This window comes from Myotis lucifugus, unplaced genomic scaffold (assembly GCF_000147115.1).
Source record: "Myotis lucifugus unplaced genomic scaffold, Myoluc2.0 scaffold_95, whole genome shotgun sequence".
Lineage (NCBI taxonomy): Eukaryota > Metazoa > Chordata > Mammalia > Chiroptera > Vespertilionidae > Myotis > Myotis lucifugus.
Genome location: NW_005871143.1, coordinates 1 through 22,728, shown reverse-complemented (window position 1 = coordinate 22,728; position 22,728 = coordinate 1). Strand labels below are relative to the sequence as shown.

The 22,728-nt window shown below is 39.3% G+C and overlaps 1 protein-coding gene across 1 annotated transcript in view; it reads right to left on the bottom strand.

Annotated features, from left to right (window-relative positions):
* Positions 1-22,718, bottom strand: part of KIF13A (kinesin family member 13A) — a gene marked incomplete at its 5' end in the record, with an annotated part of 37,764 nt that extends 15,046 nt beyond the window's left edge. Inside the window, 18 exon segments of the mRNA XM_023756479.1 lie at positions 1,092-1,169; positions 1,608-1,760; positions 1,915-2,007; positions 2,732-2,908; positions 3,359-3,483; positions 4,750-4,805; positions 6,962-7,088; positions 8,300-8,399; positions 9,979-10,017; positions 13,283-13,429; positions 13,621-13,753; positions 14,737-14,888; positions 17,122-17,295; positions 17,824-17,985; positions 20,524-20,673; positions 21,439-21,579; positions 22,624-22,694; positions 22,697-22,718. Coding sequence (XP_023612247.1) covers positions 1,092-1,169; positions 1,608-1,760; positions 1,915-2,007; positions 2,732-2,908; positions 3,359-3,483; positions 4,750-4,805; positions 6,962-7,088; positions 8,300-8,399; positions 9,979-10,017; positions 13,283-13,429; positions 13,621-13,753; positions 14,737-14,888; positions 17,122-17,295; positions 17,824-17,985; positions 20,524-20,673; positions 21,439-21,579; positions 22,624-22,694; positions 22,697-22,718 — 2,100 coding nt within the window.
* Between the last annotated feature and the right edge of the window lie 10 nt (positions 22,719-22,728).

Genomic DNA, 22,728 nt, shown 5'->3' with positions numbered 1-22,728 from the left:
AGGGCATGAGGGTCAATTTGCATATTACCACTTTATTATATAGGATGGTTTGCTCTTATGATGTCTAAATCTCTGTTCTCTCTGTAGTGATAAGCTCCTTTTTATTTCCAATATTACTATCTTCTCTCATAGTTTATTTTCTGCCCCAATCAATAAAAATACAAGTCAATCCATTTGACCAGTTTTTTAAAAAAACTACCATTTTTCATAGTTTTGTTTCTCTTCTATTTGATATACCTCTGTTTGATATTTCCTTCTTTATTGAATTTATAATTCTGTTCTAATACTTATTATTACCTTCTTTTAAAAAATATTGAGTTTTCTAACTTAAAATTTTTTTTCATGTTTTTCTGAGTCTCTTAAAAATAAGTAATTACTCCTCCTCCTTTAAACACTCTAAGTAAAAACCATAAGTATAATAGCGTTATCACATTTTAAAAAGTTAAGTGATTCCTGAATAGTATCAGATATCCAGTCAGTGTTCAAATGTCTCATAAACATTTCACAGTTAACCCTGAATCTGGATCAAAATAGTTCATACATTGCAATTGGATATATCTTATCTCTTTTAATTTATGAGTTTTCCCTTCTATCTAGGTCATTCTTCCTGCTAAGTTCCCCATAGTCGGGATTTTGCTAATCGAATCCCCATGGTGTCATTTAACATTTTCCTCTAGCCCTTGTAAATATTAATAGTTAGATCTAGAGCCCTGATCAGATTTAGGTTCAATTTGTATGTGTGTGTATGGGGGAAGGTAGAATACTTCATAGGTGGTTTTTCTTTCCTTTGTAAGATAGATGTTCCCCTCATTATTTTTTACTCTTCTCTTTAATATAAGAGCTACAATTTCCTAATAGTAGCTCTCATGCTTTCATTTTCTCTACTGTCTAGTATTTGCAAGATTCCACTAAAGGTCCATCACGTTACACAGCTGTGCCCTCAGGTGTGCTTCCCTAGGACAGAGGAGCAGGCGTGGCAGTTTGGGACGCCCACATCGGAGCCGAATGTTCTACTCGCACCTATAAACCCCGACCTCCGGTCCCCTCCTGTGGGACATGCCCGCCGCCCGGACCCTGCAGGGTGTGCTCACATTGTGCACATTCGGTGTGCTGAGGCTCCTCCGCAGGTGCCGGGCTTTGGTGGAAAGTGCTTCTTTGACTGTGACTGCCTGTAAATTTGGAAATAATATTATTTTCTCTCCTTTGATGACAAAAGCAACACATGTTTATTGTGGATGACTTAGAAATACAGAACTAAAGATCATTTCAATTCCACACACGCTCCCCCATATTTACAAAACTGGAAACTTTTTGTACCCACTAATTTTTTTTGCTTAATCTATCAAAAATATTTTTCATAAATAAAACCAGGAAAATTGCTGAATTAAAGAAATTTATGTGTTGTCAAATTTTTTATAGATTAGCAGAGGAAATGTAGAAGAAATACCTTTAACTATATATTTTGTCAAAGTAACTTTTTTCTAATGAGACCGCTACTCAAGTGTTCCTTCTCAGATAGGTATAGAGAGAAGGTGTTTGGTAAATAAATTCATCTTTGTCCATTTGCAGTGAAGACTGGTGACTCAACCTCTGGCCCAGTTACTTGCCTGCCGGAGCCGCTCAAGGCTCAAAATGTTCTCCACCTGCAGCACGCCACGCGTGTACTTCTCAATGTACGTTTCTCCATCTGACGTGCCTTCGTTTTCACTCCTTGCTGCCATGAGGGCCAGTGTCTCCCGGTCCTCAATCTCCTCTGTTGCCTAAAGTGACAAGAAGACAATTATAATACTTCTAGATGAACAGTATATTTTTTTCATCAAGACTCTGGTGAGAAAATGATTTAAAAGTTTTGAGAATGAACATTTTCCAGTACTTAACATTGCGATCTTTTAAAAAAGTAATATATATTTTTACCTTTGGTATATTGGATACTATTTCATAGGTTACACCGCAGGAATAAAATATGTTTTTCAATGACATTCTCCTCTTCAAACTCTGGGTGAAACTCTGGTAGAAAAGGAAAACTGAATGAAGTGATCTGAAAATATAAGTTATTTAGTTTTGTATAAATTGTAAAAGCATTACCAATCACTGTTTTTGATACACCCACAATACTCAAAATAGAACAATAACAAGAGAAAAGGAATAGAAAAAAAAAAAAAGAAAAAAAATCTGTGTCCACCCCTGAAGCACAATAATGTCCTGCTATTATTTGGGCAGAGTATAGAATTTGCAGCCTCTCAGGGTTTTCATTGTGGTTGCTTCTCTCTCCCATTTGCTGCCTTTCTTCTGATCATGCCAAGGTTGAATCAGTCTATCCTGGCACCATCAGAAGAAAACTGGACAGGATCAGTTTTGTGGACAGTGCCTCTGAGTTGAGACCTGGGGAGGCATTCGGATAGGGATTTATTTGGGGCCTGCATTTTGTCCTGCTTTTGTCACTAATCCTTTTGGACCTGGTGCTTAACCCTTTAAACAGTAAAATCTCATAGCTCCATTGCCTGCTAGGATTATGGGTCTCAAATCGATCAAGGTGGAAAGTCCTTGTGGATAACATTAACTTTGCTATCCTCAGACCCCACTATTTTGAATAAATGAGAATCAGACTGTAACGTGGCCAGTATGGTAACAATCTGCACATCCACTGTGTTAACATCACAAACACTACTTTGTGATAGAAGGGATAACTTTGAGCTCATCTATGCAACTGCTGAATCAGGCCCCGTACTACCTGCTTGTTGTAAATATTGGCTGCAATCCGTTTTCGTAACACTAACTCCATGGCAGCCGGGTGGCTGAGCTGGACTGTGGTCTTCACTATCAGGTAAATCCTTTCATTCTGGGGAGTGACCCTATTCAAGTGAACAGAATCATGCACCGAGGAGTCCCAAGAGGCTATGGCTGAAACCTAGAAAAGGGAGAAGGATGGAGAGATGGAAACAAGACACAAGTCAGGTATATCACCCACTAGAGCAGCGATTCTCAACCTGTGGGTCGCGACCCCTTTGGCGGTCGAACGACCCTTTCACAGGGGTCGCCTAAGACCATCCTGCATATCAGATATTTACATTATGATTCATAACAGTAGCAACATTACAGTTATGAAGTAGCAACGAAAATAATTTTATGGTTGGGTCACAACATGAGGAACTGTATTTAAAGGGCCAGAAGGTTGAGAACCACTGCACTAGAGAAAGAAAATAAATGCAACTCAACTGAATAATATTGTCCTCAACCACAAGTTTTATTTTTTTAAAAGTTCCCAGTCCTCCTCCCCAAAGCAGACCATAGGAGTTTAATGGGAAGACAGGCCCACAGGTACATGAAGCCCTTAAAGAGAACTGTAGGGATCAATTACCTCCTCATCACTGTGCTTTATGATGGGCAGGTAGAAAAACTGGCTGCCATGCTCCTTGGGCAGGATGGAGTTCACGCCCGAGGCATGGGGGCCAACAAGCTGTTCATTGGCACTGAGGTCATCCGCTAACCAAGACCAGGGCACAGAAACAAAAGTGGGGGGAAAGTCAGTTTTTAATTAAGACCAAATAGAAGTTTACATGTAACACGTTCAATTTTTCTTTCATTCCTTATCCTGCAGTTGATATAGACTCCAATACTCCTTCACAATCATGTTTATTCTTTACAGACTCTACTGTGGGGCCAAAAGTTGCCTTTGTGAGTCTCCTACCAAATGAACTGAATATATTCTATATGTAGTCCAAGGAGCAAATATTTTTATTACATATATACAACTTAAAATTTTGCTGGTTTCTGATACCAATTCCTCCTGTAACCTAGTGTTAGGTTTGTTGTCCTACTTATGTAACTTAGACTAAATTAGATTTAGAGAAGTTCAATTATCAATTTAGAATCAAAGTCCTGAGCACTTTGGAGAAATCTGATAATCTTCCAATGTTGTACCAAAGCGGGATTCACCCTTCACAAATCTCTGTAAGCGGTCATCCAGTTTTTGCTTATACACCTCCAATAATGGGGAACTCACCACTTCATGAGGCACAGTCTACTTTTAGGCTTTTAAAAAATTCTTCATATGAAGAGCCAAAGCCAATCTCCTCATGTCTGCCATCCATCCATTGTTGGACGTCCCTCCAGAAGAGAGGTTTTGAGGCTGTGTGCTGAGGATCCCAATGGCCTTGCACAAGGGCTTGCCAGAGCCTCTCTATCCCCAAACTCAGCAACTCTGCTTTTGTTTTCTATGCCTGGGGTTCCATTTAAGACTTCATTGTGAAAATGGATTTTACTATTAAAACATATTAAAAACCACTGTTCTAGATTCACCCAGTTTTGATCTAATTGCTACAGTAAAGGACAATTCTAACGTAGGGGGACTGTCATGTTCTGGTACCAACACCACTGTGGTGGGAGCAAAGGACACTAGTCAGAAATGCAGATGCCTACTCCCTTGCAAAGCCTAGAGATTCAGAGTCTCTGAGGGTGATTATTTTCTCAGGTAATTTCCATGTCTGTTAACATTCCAGAGCAATAACTGCAGTAGTGTTTCTGTATGAAGTTCTCAATCTCTCTTTTAAAGATTAAATATCCACACCTTTCTTCCAATGCTCTACATGTCATGGCCATATACATTTAGTTGGACTAACATTATCACCTAGATATGGCATATGAGTAATTAGAAAAGTGATTCAATAAGGATCAAAATCATGTGGGTCCGAAGAGATTACAAACCTTAATTAAATGTGATAACCCCTAGACAGTTAGGGGTCTACTTACCGTTCAAATCAAGGAAGAGAACTGGTATGTGAGTTTCCATTCCAGGTGGAGGGATCCTAAATTTAATAACAAAATTTAATCACAACCAAATATGTGTTTTACATCTTGATAGGTAATCAGACAGCACAGAGGCACAGATGCAGAGGAGAACCATGCTCTTGGAGATACAGGTTCCATTAATAAAATATTTTCACATTCTTGTCATTTCTATTAACACAAACCATGGGAATTGTGTGACTTATATAAAGAACTACCAGTTGTGTATATGAATTACATGTAATTAACTGAGACAAAGATTATTTGAAGCCTTTCAAAAAATAATTCTAGTGATGGGGAAAAGAGAAGGGGATGTTGTTACAGTGGGAATAGGGGACAGGATCAAAGACCAGAGAAAGTATACAAAAGAGACAATATTCAAAAGCTCAAAGAAGGAGAGAATGAAAGATGGAGGGAAGGAGGTAGAGTTGTGTGCAGGAAAGACCAAAGCTGTGTTTCATCAAAAACTTGCCCGTGCATCGGAGTCAGCTTGGGGGGTGGGGGTGGGAGGCGCTCTTAAAATGAAAGTCCTGGGCACATCCTTTTTCTTCCAAATCAGAATAATTAGGAAGGGGAACAGGACTCTACATTTACAAATGAGGTAAAACAGTCTAAAGGGGGCCTCAAAGAGCATAACACAATGGGACTGGGCTGGCTGTTTATCACAAGTGGTGCCACACGCTGCATGTGACCTATAGGATTCCAGCACAGAGGAAAATGTGCAGGGAGAAACATCAGATTAAAAATTCTGTGCCTGCAAATTCAAAACTTCTAGTTACATAATCCCATGAAATCAATTACACTTCCATTCATCATTACAGACACAAATAACATCATTAATGTTTCTGCGCCTATCCAAAAGAGATGATCTGGCATGTGTTCAAAAGAAATCCGATTTCTCCTAAACGCCTAGGATATATTCTTATGAATAAGAATGAAAATAAGCAGCAGCAGCAGTTACCCTTTAATGAATGGGCCCTATAAACAACATATCCTATATAATAAAGAGGTAATATGCAAATTGACCATCATGCCCTCACACAAGATGGCTGCCCCCATGTGGTCAAAGATGGCCACCACAAGATGGCTGGCAGGGGAGGGCAGTTGGGGGCGACCAGGCTGGCAGGGGAGTGGTTAGGGAGTGATCAGGCTGGCAGGCAGAAGCGGTTAGGGGCAATCAGGCAGGCAGGCAGGCAGGTAGGCAAGCAGTGTGGAGCCAGCTGTCCCAGATTGTGAGAGGGTGCAGGCTGGGCTGAGAGACCCGCCCTCCCTAGGGGTCCCTGATTGGAGAGGGTACAGGCTGGGCTGAGGGACCCCCCACCCCCACCTGCAGTGCACGAATTTCATGCACCGGGCTTCTAGTTTTGTATATATTATCTCTAATCTTCACAACAGTATCATAAAGGTAGTCCCATTAATGATTAAGAATGAAGCCTCAGAGAAGGTAAGTGAACAACACTTAAGAGCTATAGCTGGAAACCATATCCAGATTTATTGGACTGCAGAGTTGAGGATATCACCCTGTTTCTTTTTTTTTTTTTTTTTATTTTAAATTTTATTGATTTTTTACAGAGAGGAAGGGAGAGAGATAGAGAGTTAGAAACATCGATGAGAGAGAAACATCCATCAGCTGCCTCCTGCACATCTCCCACTGGGGATGTGCCCGCAACCCAGGTACATGCCCTTGACCGGAATCGAACCTGAGACCTTTCGGTCCGCAGGCCGACGCTCTATCCACTGAGCCAAACCGGTTTCGGCCACCCTGTTTCTTATGAGCATGAGGACTGACATATCAATCGATTAATTGATTGTAGTTTAGATATATCTTCTGCCCTCTTTGACTACACCCTGGAAACACTCTTCTTTTGAGGCGAAATTAAGAGAATTTCTGGAGATCAGGACACTACATCCAAGTTGCTCATGCAGAGGAACTAAGGAGTGTGGTATTAGATTCCTGGCCAGGTAATAAATGCTCCCTGGCTTCCTGTGAGAGGAAGTCATCTGCGGTAGGGAGGAAAAAATGGGAATGTGGCACTGGAGACGGGTGCCCCTTCCCTGGGCAGCTCATGCTGTTTAGCATTTCCCGTGATAATCCGGGAAAGTCACTTGCGTGACTCCTGCCACAGGCCCTCTGAACCATCCTGTCAGACCTGCACTGATGGAAGGGTGGACTTACCAGTCGGCAGGTGCCCCGGGGATCCCACTGCCTGGGGCTGGCACCAGCACTGCATTCCTTTCCTCAGTCAGCCCCACCCACTGCTCCACAAGCCGGGCTTCCCGCTCCACTTCGTCCTCGGTTTTCTCTGTGGGGCAGAATGAGGGAATGAGTACCAAGAACAGAAAAAGTACAATTTCTACATTTAAAATAGATGAGTACTTGGTGATATCCATACATGGCTTGAACATCTGCCATATCACAAAGGATTTGAGGCTTTAAAGTTCAAGCCTGAGCACCCAGTTGGGCTTGGAGAGGCTAGGACACTAGCTAATGAACCACAAACCTGGAGAGTAGAAGGAGCATTGGAACAGAGATTAAAAGACATGGGTTATTTTACTGGTTCTGTAAAATTTGAAGAAGTGATTCAATAGATAAGTCTAGTTTCCTACTCTTTCAAAAAGGTATAATCAAGCCGTATCTACTTCATGCACTTGTTGGAACGATCAAATAAAATGATGGATGTGACATTGCTTTATAAAAACTATACACCATTTTATATAGAGAATTAAAGAATACCATATGCCGCACCCTGCAAAACTAACTTTATTTTCCTTCATATTCATTATGAAGAGATTTTATTTGATACATTTTGAAATCCTCTTTCCTATAATACAACTCTGGAACTACGGGGACATAGTGAGTTTTCATGAGCAGGTGGAGCACATGCACAAAGGACGCTATGAACGTTGAGCCAAGACGTTGTATTGGGGGAGAATTTTGGCTAACTTCTTCATGAAGGGGATTAAGTGTGATGTGTTCTTTGGTGCCGAATCATCCGCAATGAGTAAATCATAAAGTGAGGATGTGAGACTACGGGTTTCAAGAGCATATTTATACTCTGAAATCCAGGAGGCAGTTGCCAGCATAAGCGGACTGCATTCTTGGAGCTCAGGCAGTGGCTGCAGCTGCAGCCAGCTTTGGCTGAGTGCATGGCTACCTCCCAACAGTAGCTGGGGCTGACCTGCCAAAGGCTGTGCTTTTAGAAGTGACCCTTTAGCTGCTGTCAGTTCCATGTTCTGAGCCTGAAGTAGCTCATTACTGAGTTATAGTATTGATCATATTTGCATTCATCAAAACATAATTTCAGTTTAACATTTAATATCACAGTTAACTCAGAGTTTTATAAAGATATATTAATTTCAAACTCAGAGCCTTCTTAAGCTAACACTGTACAATATGAATTGTTATAAGGTTAAAAACTAAGATACAATTATCCAACAAAGGGAAGAAAGCAACCCACTGCAATTATCTACAAGTGAAAAAGCTACTCCCGGGAAAGAGTTTAATCTCACATACCTTTTTTATTGCTGATTTTTTTAATCTGTTCATCTAAGTATTCTCGTCGCTTAATGAGTGCATCAGACCACCTCTCTCTTACACAGTTTAAGTCTTCTTCCTGACATGAGGGAAGGGAAGCATTTTTCTGTAAAGTGCATAAACAACTAGTATTTCTTTAAAAAAAAAAAGATGTTTCATTGATTAGAACATTTTCATTAGGAAAGGCCATTGAACATTGCTGTGTGATTAATATGCAAGAAAGCAAAGAGGCCTTACAAACACTGCATGCTGATCGAGAATCCCGTTACTCAGAAATCAGAGCCCAAGATTTTCCAAAAGGATAATTGTACCTAAAAGCAAGAGAGACTCAAACTACACCAGCTGTTGGATGATTCCTACATGGTGTGTGTGTGCTTGTGTGTGCTGAAGCTGTAGCTATTCATCTGAAAGATTTGCAATTCTCAGCTGAAGGACACCACGAACAGAGCCCAAACCATGTAACAGCAAATGGAATGGAAAATGACAGGTATTTTCATAGTTCACAGTTCAATGGCCTGATGACCTGTATTTTCTGAAACGCAAAGGATGATCAGCAGAGAACCTTCAAATTTGCCCCTACCATGAGGTAACAAAAATCTCCCATGCAAAAACCCAACATGCAGTCAGCCATGCTCTCAGAACTCCCAGCAGCAAGCCAATGGACTTCACGTGTATACGTGGCAGGAAGCGCAGACAGCTGCAGGAGTGAGTTAATGGTGTTGCTGAGATCCAAGGGGATCTTTCTCTTATACTTTGTTTTTGCTTGCTTGTTTCCTTTCTTAGTAAAATTATGATGAGGGAAAGAACCCATAATTCTATTCAAAATGTGCTAACTTGCTTAATTCTAATCTAACCCTTAAGACATTACATTCAGAGCAGACACCTGCAGACTTCTGAGGCTCTACCTACAATGCACACACATGTTAAGCACAGGAAGGCACACCAGGAAAACATGCTTTTGAAGTTTATGTGGAGAATTAATAGAGAGAATGGGAACCAAACCCCAAACAGTCCATCCTAGTTTGCTGCCTTGACCACTGCTATTATTGCTCATTCCATGATAGCAGGTCAGTCAGCGATGACTGGGTAAAACCTCACATTTGCATATATTAAAAAGTTGAGATTTAAATTCTCCAGGTTATAGGTAACTAAGCTTGGCCTTAATGAGAGAAGAAAACTGACTAAACAAAACAAAACTGTGTGCATAAAATGTCTTCAATTTTCTTAGCCAACAAAAGTCTCTTAAAGTAAAATGGCATATTAAAACAATACTACTCTCTTGAATGTAAGGAGCTAAGTGTAGTTTCTCATAGGAAAGACAAGAATCTACTTAGAGAACATGGATGGATAACTGCACAAATTTTAATGTCACCAATTTAATACAGCAATCATGGTCTTGCTTAGAAAGGCTTTATAAGCTAGTAATTTGAGATGGCATAGCAAAATAGCAGTATTTGGTTATAAATTTTAAGCTGACAGAGAAATCTATATAGAGGCAATATTGTATCCCTGATTACATTTAAAGCAAATCAAAAGCAAGTGAAAAACTGCATTTTCTTGCTCTACGCTCCTCCTTCCTCCTCCCTGCTCTCTGCTTTGCGGGTGCTGGCAATTAGCAGCAGCTGTGCCCCATGCCACAGGATTGACGGCAGCAATACCTGATAACTATCCATATCATCACCATCCTCATCATCTCTCTGGCAGGAAAAAAAATAAACACAAAGGACATGCATTTTGTTTCTCAAACAGCACACTTAAATAATTCTTTAAGCTTAACACACACATTACAATGGACAGCATACACATCAGCATCATAAAACATTTAATTGAAACTCAAAAAGATTTAGTAGATTTAATTAACTTGTCTATAATTACTTAAGAAATTTAAGTTTAAAAAAATAAAGAAAGGAGCCCCGCTGATGTGGCTCAGTGGTTGAGTGTTGACCCATGAACCAAGAGGTCACTGGTTCGATTCCCAGTCAGGGCATATGCCTGGGGTTGCGGGCTCTATCCCAGCAGGGGGCGAGAAGGAGGCAGCCAACTGATGATGTTTCTCTCTCATTGATGTTCCTATCTCTCTATCCCTATCCCTTCCTCTCTAAAAATAATTTAAAAAAACATTAAAAAATAACAAAGAAAGGAATCATTTAAAAACAAGAACTCTCTTAGATGGGACTACCTGCCTTACTGCATTGTTATGCAAATAGTTGCTGTGTATTTGTGGGTGAGCTATTTGAGATTTAGAGTAGGTTTAGAAACACAGAATGACAGAGAAAGGACTTTAGAGATTCCATGGCTTGGCCTTTGAGTTTTAGCCAAGAGGCAACTAAGGCCCAGAGGATGAAGTGATTTAATGCAAAAACCACACACATAATGATAGGGGCAGGCCTGTAGTCTCCCACATCACCACACCACTCTCACTGATGAAATCATCACAGTGAAAGCTCACTGGGGAACCTAAATCTATCTACATTCAAGGTTCTGCACCAGACTACTGCAATAAAAGCAAAGGCCACTATTTTAAATATACGGATCTATCATTATTCACTATTGTGTATATCACCCTCCATACCAAACAGCTGAGAAAAATCAGAACTGTATTGAACCCACAGAACTGTTTATAATAATATAAAATAACAATTTTGGCAAAAACACTTGTCAAAATAAAATCACAGTGTTGAAAATAAAAGAGTTTTAGTTGAGACAATTTTCCTAAAAATAAGAATACGTAATGAAATTCCCATTTGTAGAGAATATTCATCCATATGGCAGGTTCTATTCAAAATGAATACTGGGTCATGTAATAACTTTCTTTCATTTTTTTTCTATGGTTACTGGAAGGTTAGTATTCAAATAGTGGTCTAGTCATAAAAAAGACAAACTGTTTTTTTTCAAGTTTAAAAACATAATTAATTATCCTCATAACCTAGGTATATTTCAAAATATACTGCTACTTAAAAGTGCTTTAAAAATAGTTAAAATTATTCTCTGTCTAGACTTAAAAATACACTTTGTTTTAATTTGGCAACCACCATTATTATTTGTGTAAGTAATTCATTAAATGCAAGCCAAATACTGAAATAAGTTTTCTTGAATTAACTCCTCATATTAATGAATCATTTATCATTATTTTTTAGATATAGGAGATACTGAAAACTAGCCTGAGCTTCTATGGTGGATAACTGTTGTGACACCAACATATTCTGGATTGGCCTGAGCTACTGAATCAGAAAACTTCTGAAGTATTACATCAACAACAAAAAGTTACTGGATATGTCCTTGATTGGACATGGCAGTAAAAATAAATAAATAAAAGCTTTAAAATAGCCACAGTTTAAATTTGCATGACTGGTACTAGGCTCTTTAAAAAGAACAACATTTAGTATTGGAGAAAGGCTGATATTTGAGAGCTTAAATCTTGACAAAAATCAGTTTTAACTCAAGAGGTATAGCTGTTTTACAAAGTGCAAATAAGCAATCCTTATAATATTCCTAGAATGGGGCATTTAGTCAGTTGATATTCCATATTCTGTAGGTCACAGTTTAGGACACACAGATTCAAAGTTTTATTTAAGATCAGAAACTTGTTAAGCCACAAAATTTTACTGCAGAAAGGGAGCTCAGAGAATTAATAAGTCTACCTCATCATTTTGAAGAGAAAAAGGGAACTTTTAAAAATTACCCAGTCAAGGTAACTACGCAGGAAGGCCAAATTAGACTTAAGCACACAGGTCTCCCTACTCTAATGGTTTCTACGAGGCCCTGAGGCCACCCCAAAGTTGACAGCCAAGTGAGGGACTGAACTGGGATGAGAATCCAGACAGTCCAATTCCCTCCTCTACACACAAGGAAAAGACTGTCCCCAGAGTTTCACTCTTACTCTCTCTCCCCCAGGCCTTGGGAACTCTGGCCTGAGATAGGAAAGCAGTGTTTAACAAAGTTATTCTTCCCTTAAGGCCGGTGAGTCGAAGAATGTTCTTTTTAGCTTCCAGAAAAGTCTTTGCCTGAATGCCATGAAACCAAAAGGAAAGGGCGATAGAAGGTGAATCATTCTTGGGATGGACTGGGCGTACACCCAGACACCACAGAGAAGTGTCCCCTCCCTCTCATGTCAGGGACAGTGCTCCCTCTCAGGTGACAGTGAGGGAGCCCCAACATAATGGTCGATTTCTCCCAGTCCCTAATTCATACCTGAGAATAAACTGGGGAGTTGGGGAGGCACTGCCTTCCTTCAGGCCACTGGGGACCATTTCCTAATCTTAAAGTTTCTTTTCTTTTTCTTTTCTTTTTAAGGAATATAACATTATTTAATAAACAGATCTAAAAAGAAAACAATGACTTTTATACAACACCACTCAGTCATATATTACATGTACAAAATCTATTAAAGGTGGATAAACCTCCCAATATTTAGAGACAATTAAAGTTTATTTTCAAGGAGTACTCCGGTAATATGAAGGTCAATTCCTAGAGGTTTTTATCTTTTAATTTTTAAAAATGAAAACACAAGATTTAGCAAGTGGAGAATTAACGGACAAAAATGATCAGGACAAATTTTAATTTTTTTTTTTTAAAGAAAGCTTTTAAAGAACTGATTATTTATGCCAGTGTATGGGGGCAATTTTATGTTAATAAAAGTGGATCAGGCCAGGCAGCAATGTCAAATATCCAACATAATTTGGACCAAATGTAAAATAAAACCTGCCTAAAATAAATGAATACTGTAGCATTAAAATGTATATTTATGAATAAAGTAATTATTAATCAACACTAAGCCAATATTGTATTTTAAATCTAGAAAAAGGGCAATGGATGGAAATATGAGGGCAGGGACAAATAGATGGTTAAGGCAAGGAATTCTGTTGTATTCCCAAATAGGTGTCTCCATCACAGATCACAAACTTCCTTAATTCTGCATTAATCAATCTTTGTTAAATACTGTTTCAAACCTGTTGGTCTTACCTGGTAACTGTCCAGCCCTCTTTGGAGCTTGGTGGACCGGGCAGTCACACAGCCAATAGATACTGACAGGATGGCTTCAACCATAAGTGGCAGTGTCCCTGAATGCTGTACAGGTTTTACTGTGACTTGCACTCTCCGGGAATGACCCTGTAGAGGTGAGGGTGCCATGAGGGAGTGATGTGGAAATGGGTGCCAGGAATGGGAATGGGGAGTGAAGGGGGAAGAGGATAAAGGAAGGGAAACAAATTAGGGAACAAAGAGTCAAATAATGCAAAAATTCCAGAGACTGTGTGCTAGCATGGGACAAAGAAACCATGAGACAAAAACCACCTTAGTACCTGTCTGAGCTGAAAGATGCCTCCAGTGTTGACGTCTTTCGCCTGGTGAAGCTCCACTGCAGCATATTCCCCTAACTCATTCAGTTCTAATATGGAGATCCACATTTCTATTCTGCGAGTCACTTCATTCCACCTGCAGAACGCATTCCAACATACAACACTCTCATTGCCCAGGGACTCTATTAGGAATAAGCCACCGTTCACTGACCACTTACTATGTGTTAGGCACTGTGCCATGGATATTGCATACACTATTTTCTATTAACTCTCAAAACCTTTTGGTTTTCATTCTTTATATTTTATTGAGGTATAACTTACATTCAGTGAAATGCCAGATCTCAAGCACAGAGTTTGATGAGTTTTGACAAATGCATACTTCTGTGTAAGTTATCCCACCGTTAACCTCAGAAAGTTGCTCTTGCCCCTTCCCATTCACCCTACAACCACCCCTCCCTGCAGCAGCCATGTAAGCTCATAGATTAGTTTTGCCTTTTCTAGATCTTCATATAAATGGAATCGTGTAGTAGTATATACTCTTTTAGTTCTGGCTTATTTGGTTCTGCATGTTTTTGAGATTCAGTTAAATGGGTGGCAATAGTCTTTTTTAAATTTCTGTGTACTATTCTACTATATGAATACTACTACAATTTGTTTATCTATTCTCACATTAAAGGACACTTGGATTATTTGCAGTTTAGGATATTATAGAGTTGCCATAAACACTTGTGTGTACAAGTCTGCTTGTTTTCATATTTTTGGGTAAATACCGAGGAGTGGCATTGTTGGGTCATAGAACAGGCAAATGATTAACTTTACAAGAAGATATTCTCCTGTTTTCTTCTATAAGCTTTACAGTTTTATATTTACGGTGATGTAGTTTTGTGTATGTTGTGAAGTAAAAATCGAAGTTTTTTTTCCCCATATTGATATACAATTTTTCAGTCTTGTTTGTTGAAAAGATTTTCCTTTCCCCACTGAATTTCTTTGTTGCCCAGTAGTTCCTTTGATCATTCTCGTTTCACAAATGAGGAAACAGGCTCAGAGAATCCGTTTTCTTAACTATTGTCCAAGTGCTACTCTTGGCCCTGTGTCTGAAGCTCACAGGAAAGTACGAACCTGTCATGCAGCGTTCTTGTCTTAGCATGAAGAGAATCCACCTCCCAGATGGAGCTACCGTTTCCAGCACACCGGTGGCCCCACACTTCAATCGCCAGCGCTCCATCTGAAATGAACTCCAGGAATTCCTCGGTTACGTTCACCACATAGTCCTGGGGTAAGCGGGAGGAAAGACAGAGCAACAAAAATTATACATAAAGAAATCTGTGACATTTTTCTTTTTACCTTTTAACTGTATATAGATTCACTTTGGAGTACTAGTATATTAGCTTGATCCTAACCTTAAAAACCATCTCTACTGTTTTATAGAACACCATCAAGAAAAAATAATATAAAATCTGAAAGTGATATTATGAGGTAATTTAACCCTACCCCTTTGTTTTATAAATGAAGATAATGAAGAATGCTACTTGTTCCATGTTATACTGCTTGTTAGTTACAGAGCTGACTAACTCTACGTTCCCTCAGTCCTGGTTCATCATTTATAGCTCCCCAGCTGCTCTGACGTTCAGCTGGCATAGACCAGTAAGCACATCAAAAAAGGAACATTTGATTGCTCCTTGCTATGGTGTAGAAGACTAATAACATTTTACATTATCATCATCATGATGCTGAGCTCTTGCTCCTAGACTCTCCCAACCCAATTCCTCATTTAAAACACAAACAGATGACAGTGAGGAAACAAATCCTAACTGACTGAGTAGTAGGGAACAAAGCCAATTTTCTTTCCATTCACGGCTCAGAGGAATCCTGGGTGAAGACAACTCTGTGACTAACTTCTGGCAAGAGCTGATCCAACCTCACATTATTTACCTTCTTATTCATTTCCCTTAGAGAAAGAGCAAGCATTTCAGAAGAAAAATAAGCTTAATGACCAATTAGTACAATCTACACACTTTAAAGATTAAATAAACCCCAAGGGCACATAATGATTCCAGGGGCCCTGAGACCAGTATTTACTAAACCAGCTGTTAACTAGAATGCGCTTGAAATTCAGATTTTGTCATTCCTGCTAAATAGCAGCTTTGTAGATCCAAAGAAACACGGGGAATACAGAAACAAAAATGATTAATGAAAAATTTGAGAAACAGATTGGTGAGAACAGGTAATAAATGTGGGTTATTTTCAGAAAAAGAAAGACTTGATAGTCTTTACATATGTGAAATTTTATAGGTGGTGATATGGATTTGTTTTCTAATTGTAGAACTAAAAGGAATAGGCAGTTTACAAAAAAATAAATAAAAGGTCTTGAGTACCTATTGAGGATTGTCCAAGGAAAAACAAAATTACACAGAAAATAGAGTCTGTCTGTCGAAAATGACTTGTTGGCATTCCAATGTGAAAACCAGAAGGGCAGCTAATGTCCCAAAGTAGGTTTATGCAATATTCCCCCAAAATTTTCTTTTCCCATTTTATATTTTCTTTCAAAACTCATATGGTAGCCCTAACTGGTTTGGCTCAGTGGATAGAGCGGCAGCCCCGTGGACTGGAGGGTCCCGGGTTCTAGTCTGGTCAAGGCACATGCTCTAGTCTGGTCAAGAGCATGTGCCTTGATTGCTGGCTTGATCCCCAGTAGGGGGCGTGCAGGAGGCAGCTGATCAATGTTTCTCTCTCATGGATGTTTCTAACTCTCTATCTCTCTCCCTTTCTCACTGGAAAATCAATAAAAACATATATAATAATAAAAGCATAATATGCTAATTAGACTGGACAGCCAAACAACCTTCCAGACGAAGCCGAGGCTGCGAGGGCCGAGCCCCTTGCGTGAATTTCGTGCATCGGCCTCTAGTATTAAAATAAAATAAAATAAAAGACGTACTGATTAAAAAAAACAAAAACAAAAAAACTCAAGGAAGAAAAAAACCCTTCATCTGATACATTAGAATGCTATGCTTAGAATTCTATACTATATTCAAAAGAATGAAAATATCTACAGCAACTTACATGTTAAGATGTCCACATATATCAAAGTAACAAGATATAATTTTGCAATATGTATAATATAATCACTTTTTTGTAAAAAAGTGTTTTAAGAAGTTGTGTGCATGACATTAAGAGTGTGTATCTATGCCCATTCATATGTATGAGCATATGTTTACCACACATATAAATGTTGTGGAATACAGAAAATAGTTTATCAAAATATGTAGCAAACTGTCATTGGTCATCACACTCTGGGGAGTACGATATCGAGTATAGGTTTTTCAGATTTTATTTCAAATACTTTTAAATTTTTTGAAATTATACTGAAGTACACTTTGAGGTTATAAAGACCAATAAACATATTAAGTCTATAAGACATACTTATGGAGAAAATTTCTAAAGTACAAGTAGCCTTTTAAACTACACCCAGATTTGTTGCCTCCCACATAACTCATTTCATACCTTACAGTGAGAGAAGGTCACACTATACTGGGCATCCTTGGACTGTGGGGAAGGCACCTCTGGGTCCACTACTGGGGCAGCCACTGTGGACTCACACTGGTCCCAGAATGTGTATTGACAGAAGACAAAATTCGAGAGGTTTAAGGGCAGCCCAGTTGCTTCTTTAATTTTTACCTGAAGAGACAGATTTTTAAAAATGCAACTATAACTTCCATAAAGAAAACATTAAACTATGCATTCTTTTCTTATTTCAACTTCCCCAAATTTAAGATTAAGCGATGAAATAATCAGTCATCCACCTGACATCTGAAAATATTTGGCACCGCTTCATTAGGGTTCTATCTGTAATGAAATCTGTACCGTAGTTCTATAACTAGCATATAAACTTGGCAACAAATACATACAATGCTCTAAAATTTTCTTAGTAATTGAGTTTCTGATATAGATAAAACCTTTACTAGAAAAGTATGCTTCAACAAACAACATACACTCCTTGCATGCCAAATACACAGCCTTTTGAAATACCACACACAGGTCACCAGAAAGCATGCTATACTTCTGGAAAAAGGACTGTTCATCATTGTATTTATTGCCAGAAAGTTTATCTTCTACTAAGCTCTGTGAAAAACTCTTAAAATTTTCTATGAAATTGTTTTGAATTAAGAAGTCATTTTTCTGAGCCTCCCATCACTGTCCTCTCACCCGGCATGTCAGTTTTTTGACTCGGTGAATGACTTCCCCACTGCTGTCTACGACTTCAAGACTCCCACTCTCGCTGGAGTTCTCTGAGGAGTCGTCTTCCACCACGCGCTCTGGGACAGCCCCTGTGACGCGCATCACTTCCACGTGGAGACGCCCTGCAACCTGGGTCAGGGGACCAGAGGACGTGGGGTTAAAAGGCATCGTGGACAACACAGACGGAGACAGAAAGTATTCTACAATATCCCGATGAGCAGCTACACAGCTATCACTCGGCCATCTCCAGCAAGGAGGAGCTCAGCACTCCCGGACCCAGTCCTTTCCACGCTTGCCCCTCCAATCATCCTGCCTGACTCTTAGCCAAATTTACCTGCCTGTAACTTGCCTTCTGGAGTCATCTTCATTCTTACCCTTCTTGTACAGGATAGCCAACAGACAGCTTAAAGACTACTATCATATTTTACCTGGAGTCACCTATTTCCCATGTGTATATATATTAGTTCACTTACTCATGCTATCAAATACCTGGCCTCTTGGGAATACCAAAATAAAGACGCAGACTCTGCTGTCAGGGCACTCAGTCAAGTGGGGAAAGACAGAGAAGTAAAAGCCCAATAACAACAGTGTAGACTAGCTGCTACAACAGAGATGATGTACCGGGTGTTATGGAATAAATTTATCACCTCAACAACTATTTGCCAAGAACTGACACCGTGCCAGGAACTGCGCTAAGTGTTGTATTGACAACAGTGAAACAAACAGACGTGGTCACCGGGCTCGGGGAGTTTCTATTCTCCTGGGAGTAGAGAATGGGTTGTCATTCCCACTGGAGCTGAGGGGTGAGACCTACTCCAAGAGAAACAGCACACACAGAGCCAGGGAGTTAGAAGGAAACAGTTCCTTTAAAATGGTTTTTTCAAAAAATGGGCTTAAAATATCCTCACTATCCTGGTGGTTCTCAGAATCGATGCTAGTTTAATAGTATCTCTCTTAAAGTTGTTGCAGAGAAACAAATCAAAATTGTTGAAATTTGCATTCCCAGAGTTGTAATTGGCCAAGTTATCTTTTATACAACAGCGTAAGGTTGTAATCACTGCAGCTGTGAAGGGTAACACATGTTCTGGCCGAGCCACTGTCATCTTAAATAATGAGCTTGTTTTTAAACGTAGCTCAGACCCAACTTCCACAGCAATGTGCACTGGTGCCAGGGACCTGGGAGATAGTGGCTGATGGTATTTGGCAAGGCAGACAAATATGAGGAAGTAGTAAGAAGGAGGGAGTGAATAAGAGAAATCAGAAGATAGTGATTCTTAAGCTTTTTTCAAATGCTTTGTGAGAACCTAATACATTTTTAAAAAAATATATTTTATTGATTTTTTTACAGAGAAGAAGGGAGAGAGATAGAGAGTTAGAAACATCGATGAGAGAGAACCATCGATCAGCTGTCTCCTGCACACCCCCTGCTGGGGATGTGCTCGCAACCAAGTTACATGCCCTTGACTGGAATCGAACCTGGGACCCTTCAGTCCACAGGCCAAAGCTCTATCCACTGAGCCAAACCAGTTAGGGCGAATCTAATACATTTTTAATATAATTTCAGGGGATTCCTAGAACTCTAAAGCCCTCCATGGACTCTAGCTTAAGAACCCTGACTTAGCCATTGGATCCCTTTGCCACAGGAGTTGTGCCCATTTTTAACATGAGAAAAAGCAACTCCAGCCCACTGGTCTTCCAAAGCAAAATGTTCATGGGGGGTTGAGGGGGGTAGGGGGTGTTACGACATGTAGAAGGTAGGCTATGTACTTGCACACCACAACTGGGAATCTAGGGTTGATTTTCTAGGTTTGCTTTAGGCAGAATGGCATCCTATTCTAACTAAGCCTGCTCTAAATATAACAAAAAATAACCTTGCATGTTATTGAAGGACAAACTAGGAAATAAGGATATGGTTAAACTTAAAATTAAAACATCAGTTGATGGAATGGGAAAAATAAGAAAGTCTGAACTTGAACATTTTCTGAAATGTCTTAGGCCTACATAAGGCCATTTTTCTAAATAACTGAAATATGAGAGTTTAAAAGGGGGTAACAATCCTGGCTGGTTTTTCTCTGTGGTTAGAGTGCCAGACTGAGGACCAAAGGGTCCGGATTCGATTCTCGGTCAAGGGCCCAGGTCAGGGTGTGTGCAGGAGGGAACCGATCGATCTCTCCCTCTCTCTCTACCCCCCCCCCCCCCCGCTTTCCCACTCTCTCTAAAAATCAATGGAAAAAATATCTTTGGGTGAGGATTAACCAAAAAATAATAAAAGGGGGTAACAATGGGATAATGAAGCTTGTTTCCTTTGAATATTTTGGGTTTCAAATCTTGTAAAGACCACTTAGAGGCCAGGAGGGAACTAGAGTATCACAGAGGGAAGAGGTTAAAAGAAATGAATGCGGGGCACAGAGCAGAATCTGGTTTCCAAAGATTTCTAATTTGATGAAAACAAAAAACTTACGAAACAAAAATATAAAATGTGTTATAATATTCTTAAAACCATGACTTAAGGTTGATAGTTTCTATTGATATTAGTAGAGAAAAAAGAATGAGGATTGTGACTCTTTTGCCTAGTTTCTGAATCAACCTCAAGAACTTAAATAGAAAGACAAAACAAAACAAAAACTTGAACCACCATCATTTTCTCTGACGCTGGCTTGTCCTTACCTCCCCCTGCTGGCTGATGATAGGAACTGCATACTGAAGTTTCACATCACAATAGAGACACTCCAAAAACACATTAGCCACCCCGATGAGGTTGTGATTCTCTTGGGCTTCATAGAAGGGGTCACCTCGTTTCCCATAAAGTCTCTTTGCCTGAATGATAGGAGAGGCACGTAGGCAGCAGAGAAAGAAATAACACATCAAAATGAAATAAAATGATTTAAAACTAGCATTAACAATTTTTTAAAAAGCATTTATTCTAACAAATTTAAAAAGTAAATTAGAATCACATCACATAAATAAAACAAAATTAGCACATTGTTAGTTGGGGAACTAAGTGATATCGGTGTAGAGGATCCTTCTACAGTTATTGCCTCATCTTCCCTATCACACCCCACTTGCAGCCTGCTTCATTTCACTCCCCATGCTTCGCCTCATTTCCTTCACCAAATCGTTTTTTATTAATAATGCCCCAAAAGTGAAATTACGCTCTCTAAAGTTATTCATAGGAATCTACCCAGTCGTGATCACAGCTTGGGGAGCATGAACATATGCTAATGAATATAAAATCCGCACAGACTCCATCCAGCTGACTTCTCACAACACTGACGCAGCAGCACAAATTCACTTAAAGCAGCACTTTCACTTAAAATGTAGTAAAAAATGCAGCCAAGTAAGAATGCACTCTTCATTTGGTTCTACCTGTGTAGGGACCACATGTTATGTTACTGATCCAACTTAGCATTCCTTTCAAGATCACTTTTACTTTACTTTTTTAATCTACATGTCCAGAGCACCAATACAATGATTGTCAGGTGTGTGCACATGAGTGTGCATGTCTGTGTTCTGACAATTAAAATCATTTATACTTTCTGCTTCTAACATGACCAAGTCTCCTTTACATTTTATCTTTTTTACCTCGGGAACTTTTTCCTTCCATTCTTGATAAAGGTCTCTCATATCAATTAATCTATTCTCCAGCTTCTCAATGGTCCAAACTTGCGTGCCTTTCCCTTTCCTCCTCACTTGAATAGCTGGCTCACTCACTATTGCTCCTCTCTGCAGAACGAAGGAAAGCAAAAGCAAAACAAACTTGTTATAACTTTTTGGATTGTTAAAGCAATACACATTATTGTAAAGTAGCAAGTTTAAGAAATATAATATATACAAACGATGAAATTCTACCACCTACAGAATACTTTGGTTTACTTTCCATCTTTTATGTATATCAAGGCACACACTTAATTTTTATCAAAAGCAGAACCAAACAAAATATAAATTTCCTATTCCAATTCTCTCTCTACAGTTTTCATGTTATGGTCATCTTCTTGTGTCCACAATTCTTCATAAATATGAATTTATAGGTAGCACAGCTACCCATTATCTGGATGGACTACTTATTTGACTATTCTACTGTTCAATATTATGGCTGTCTCACATTTTTGCTATTATAAAGGACACTATGATAAGCATCCTTATACAAAAAGCATGTTTACGCTTTAAGTTCACTTCTATGACCATGGACTGAGGACACATTTCTCAAAGGAGAAGAACTTGGTCAAATGACCACAACCCAGAAGACCGATGAGACACTCCCTCACTCATTTCTGGTTTGACAATGAATGGATGAAAAACTATTCTTTTTCAAAGTTTCTCCTTAAAGAGAAAAATTTTCAAGTTGAACTGATGGGAAACATCCAAATGGTTGCAGAGTGCTCTGTGAATGTAAAGACAGTTCGCATACCAGTCTTCCTTTCTTATAGAATTAATTCTGAAACTGATACTGCAACAAAACATACACCTAACCCTCATTTCAGAAGGGGGCGTTTATACAAAAGAGACAAGCAGGTGGGATTACTTATACATATTTCTAGTTTTAAAGAAAGCATTTAAATTAGCAACCCCTTCAGGCCACCCAGATTCTCATATTCTGATCATCACATATCTAAGGGCATATATACAAGTGAAGGTCTGCAGCAGAAGTTTCAAGAAGAATGAAAACTCTGGCTCACTTGCGGATCTCCTTGGGGAGGTTATCTTGGAGGTCAGGTTTACAGTCCATCTTACAGGATTCACTAATGCACACCTTGCTCTCATTCTCACCTTTCTATTGGCACTGAGGTTTGTAGCAGGGATCTGCAGAGTCACCTGGTAGTCAGTGAGTTTGCTCATTCCTCGGCTAAGAAGTTTGCCTCCCTCACAAGGTGT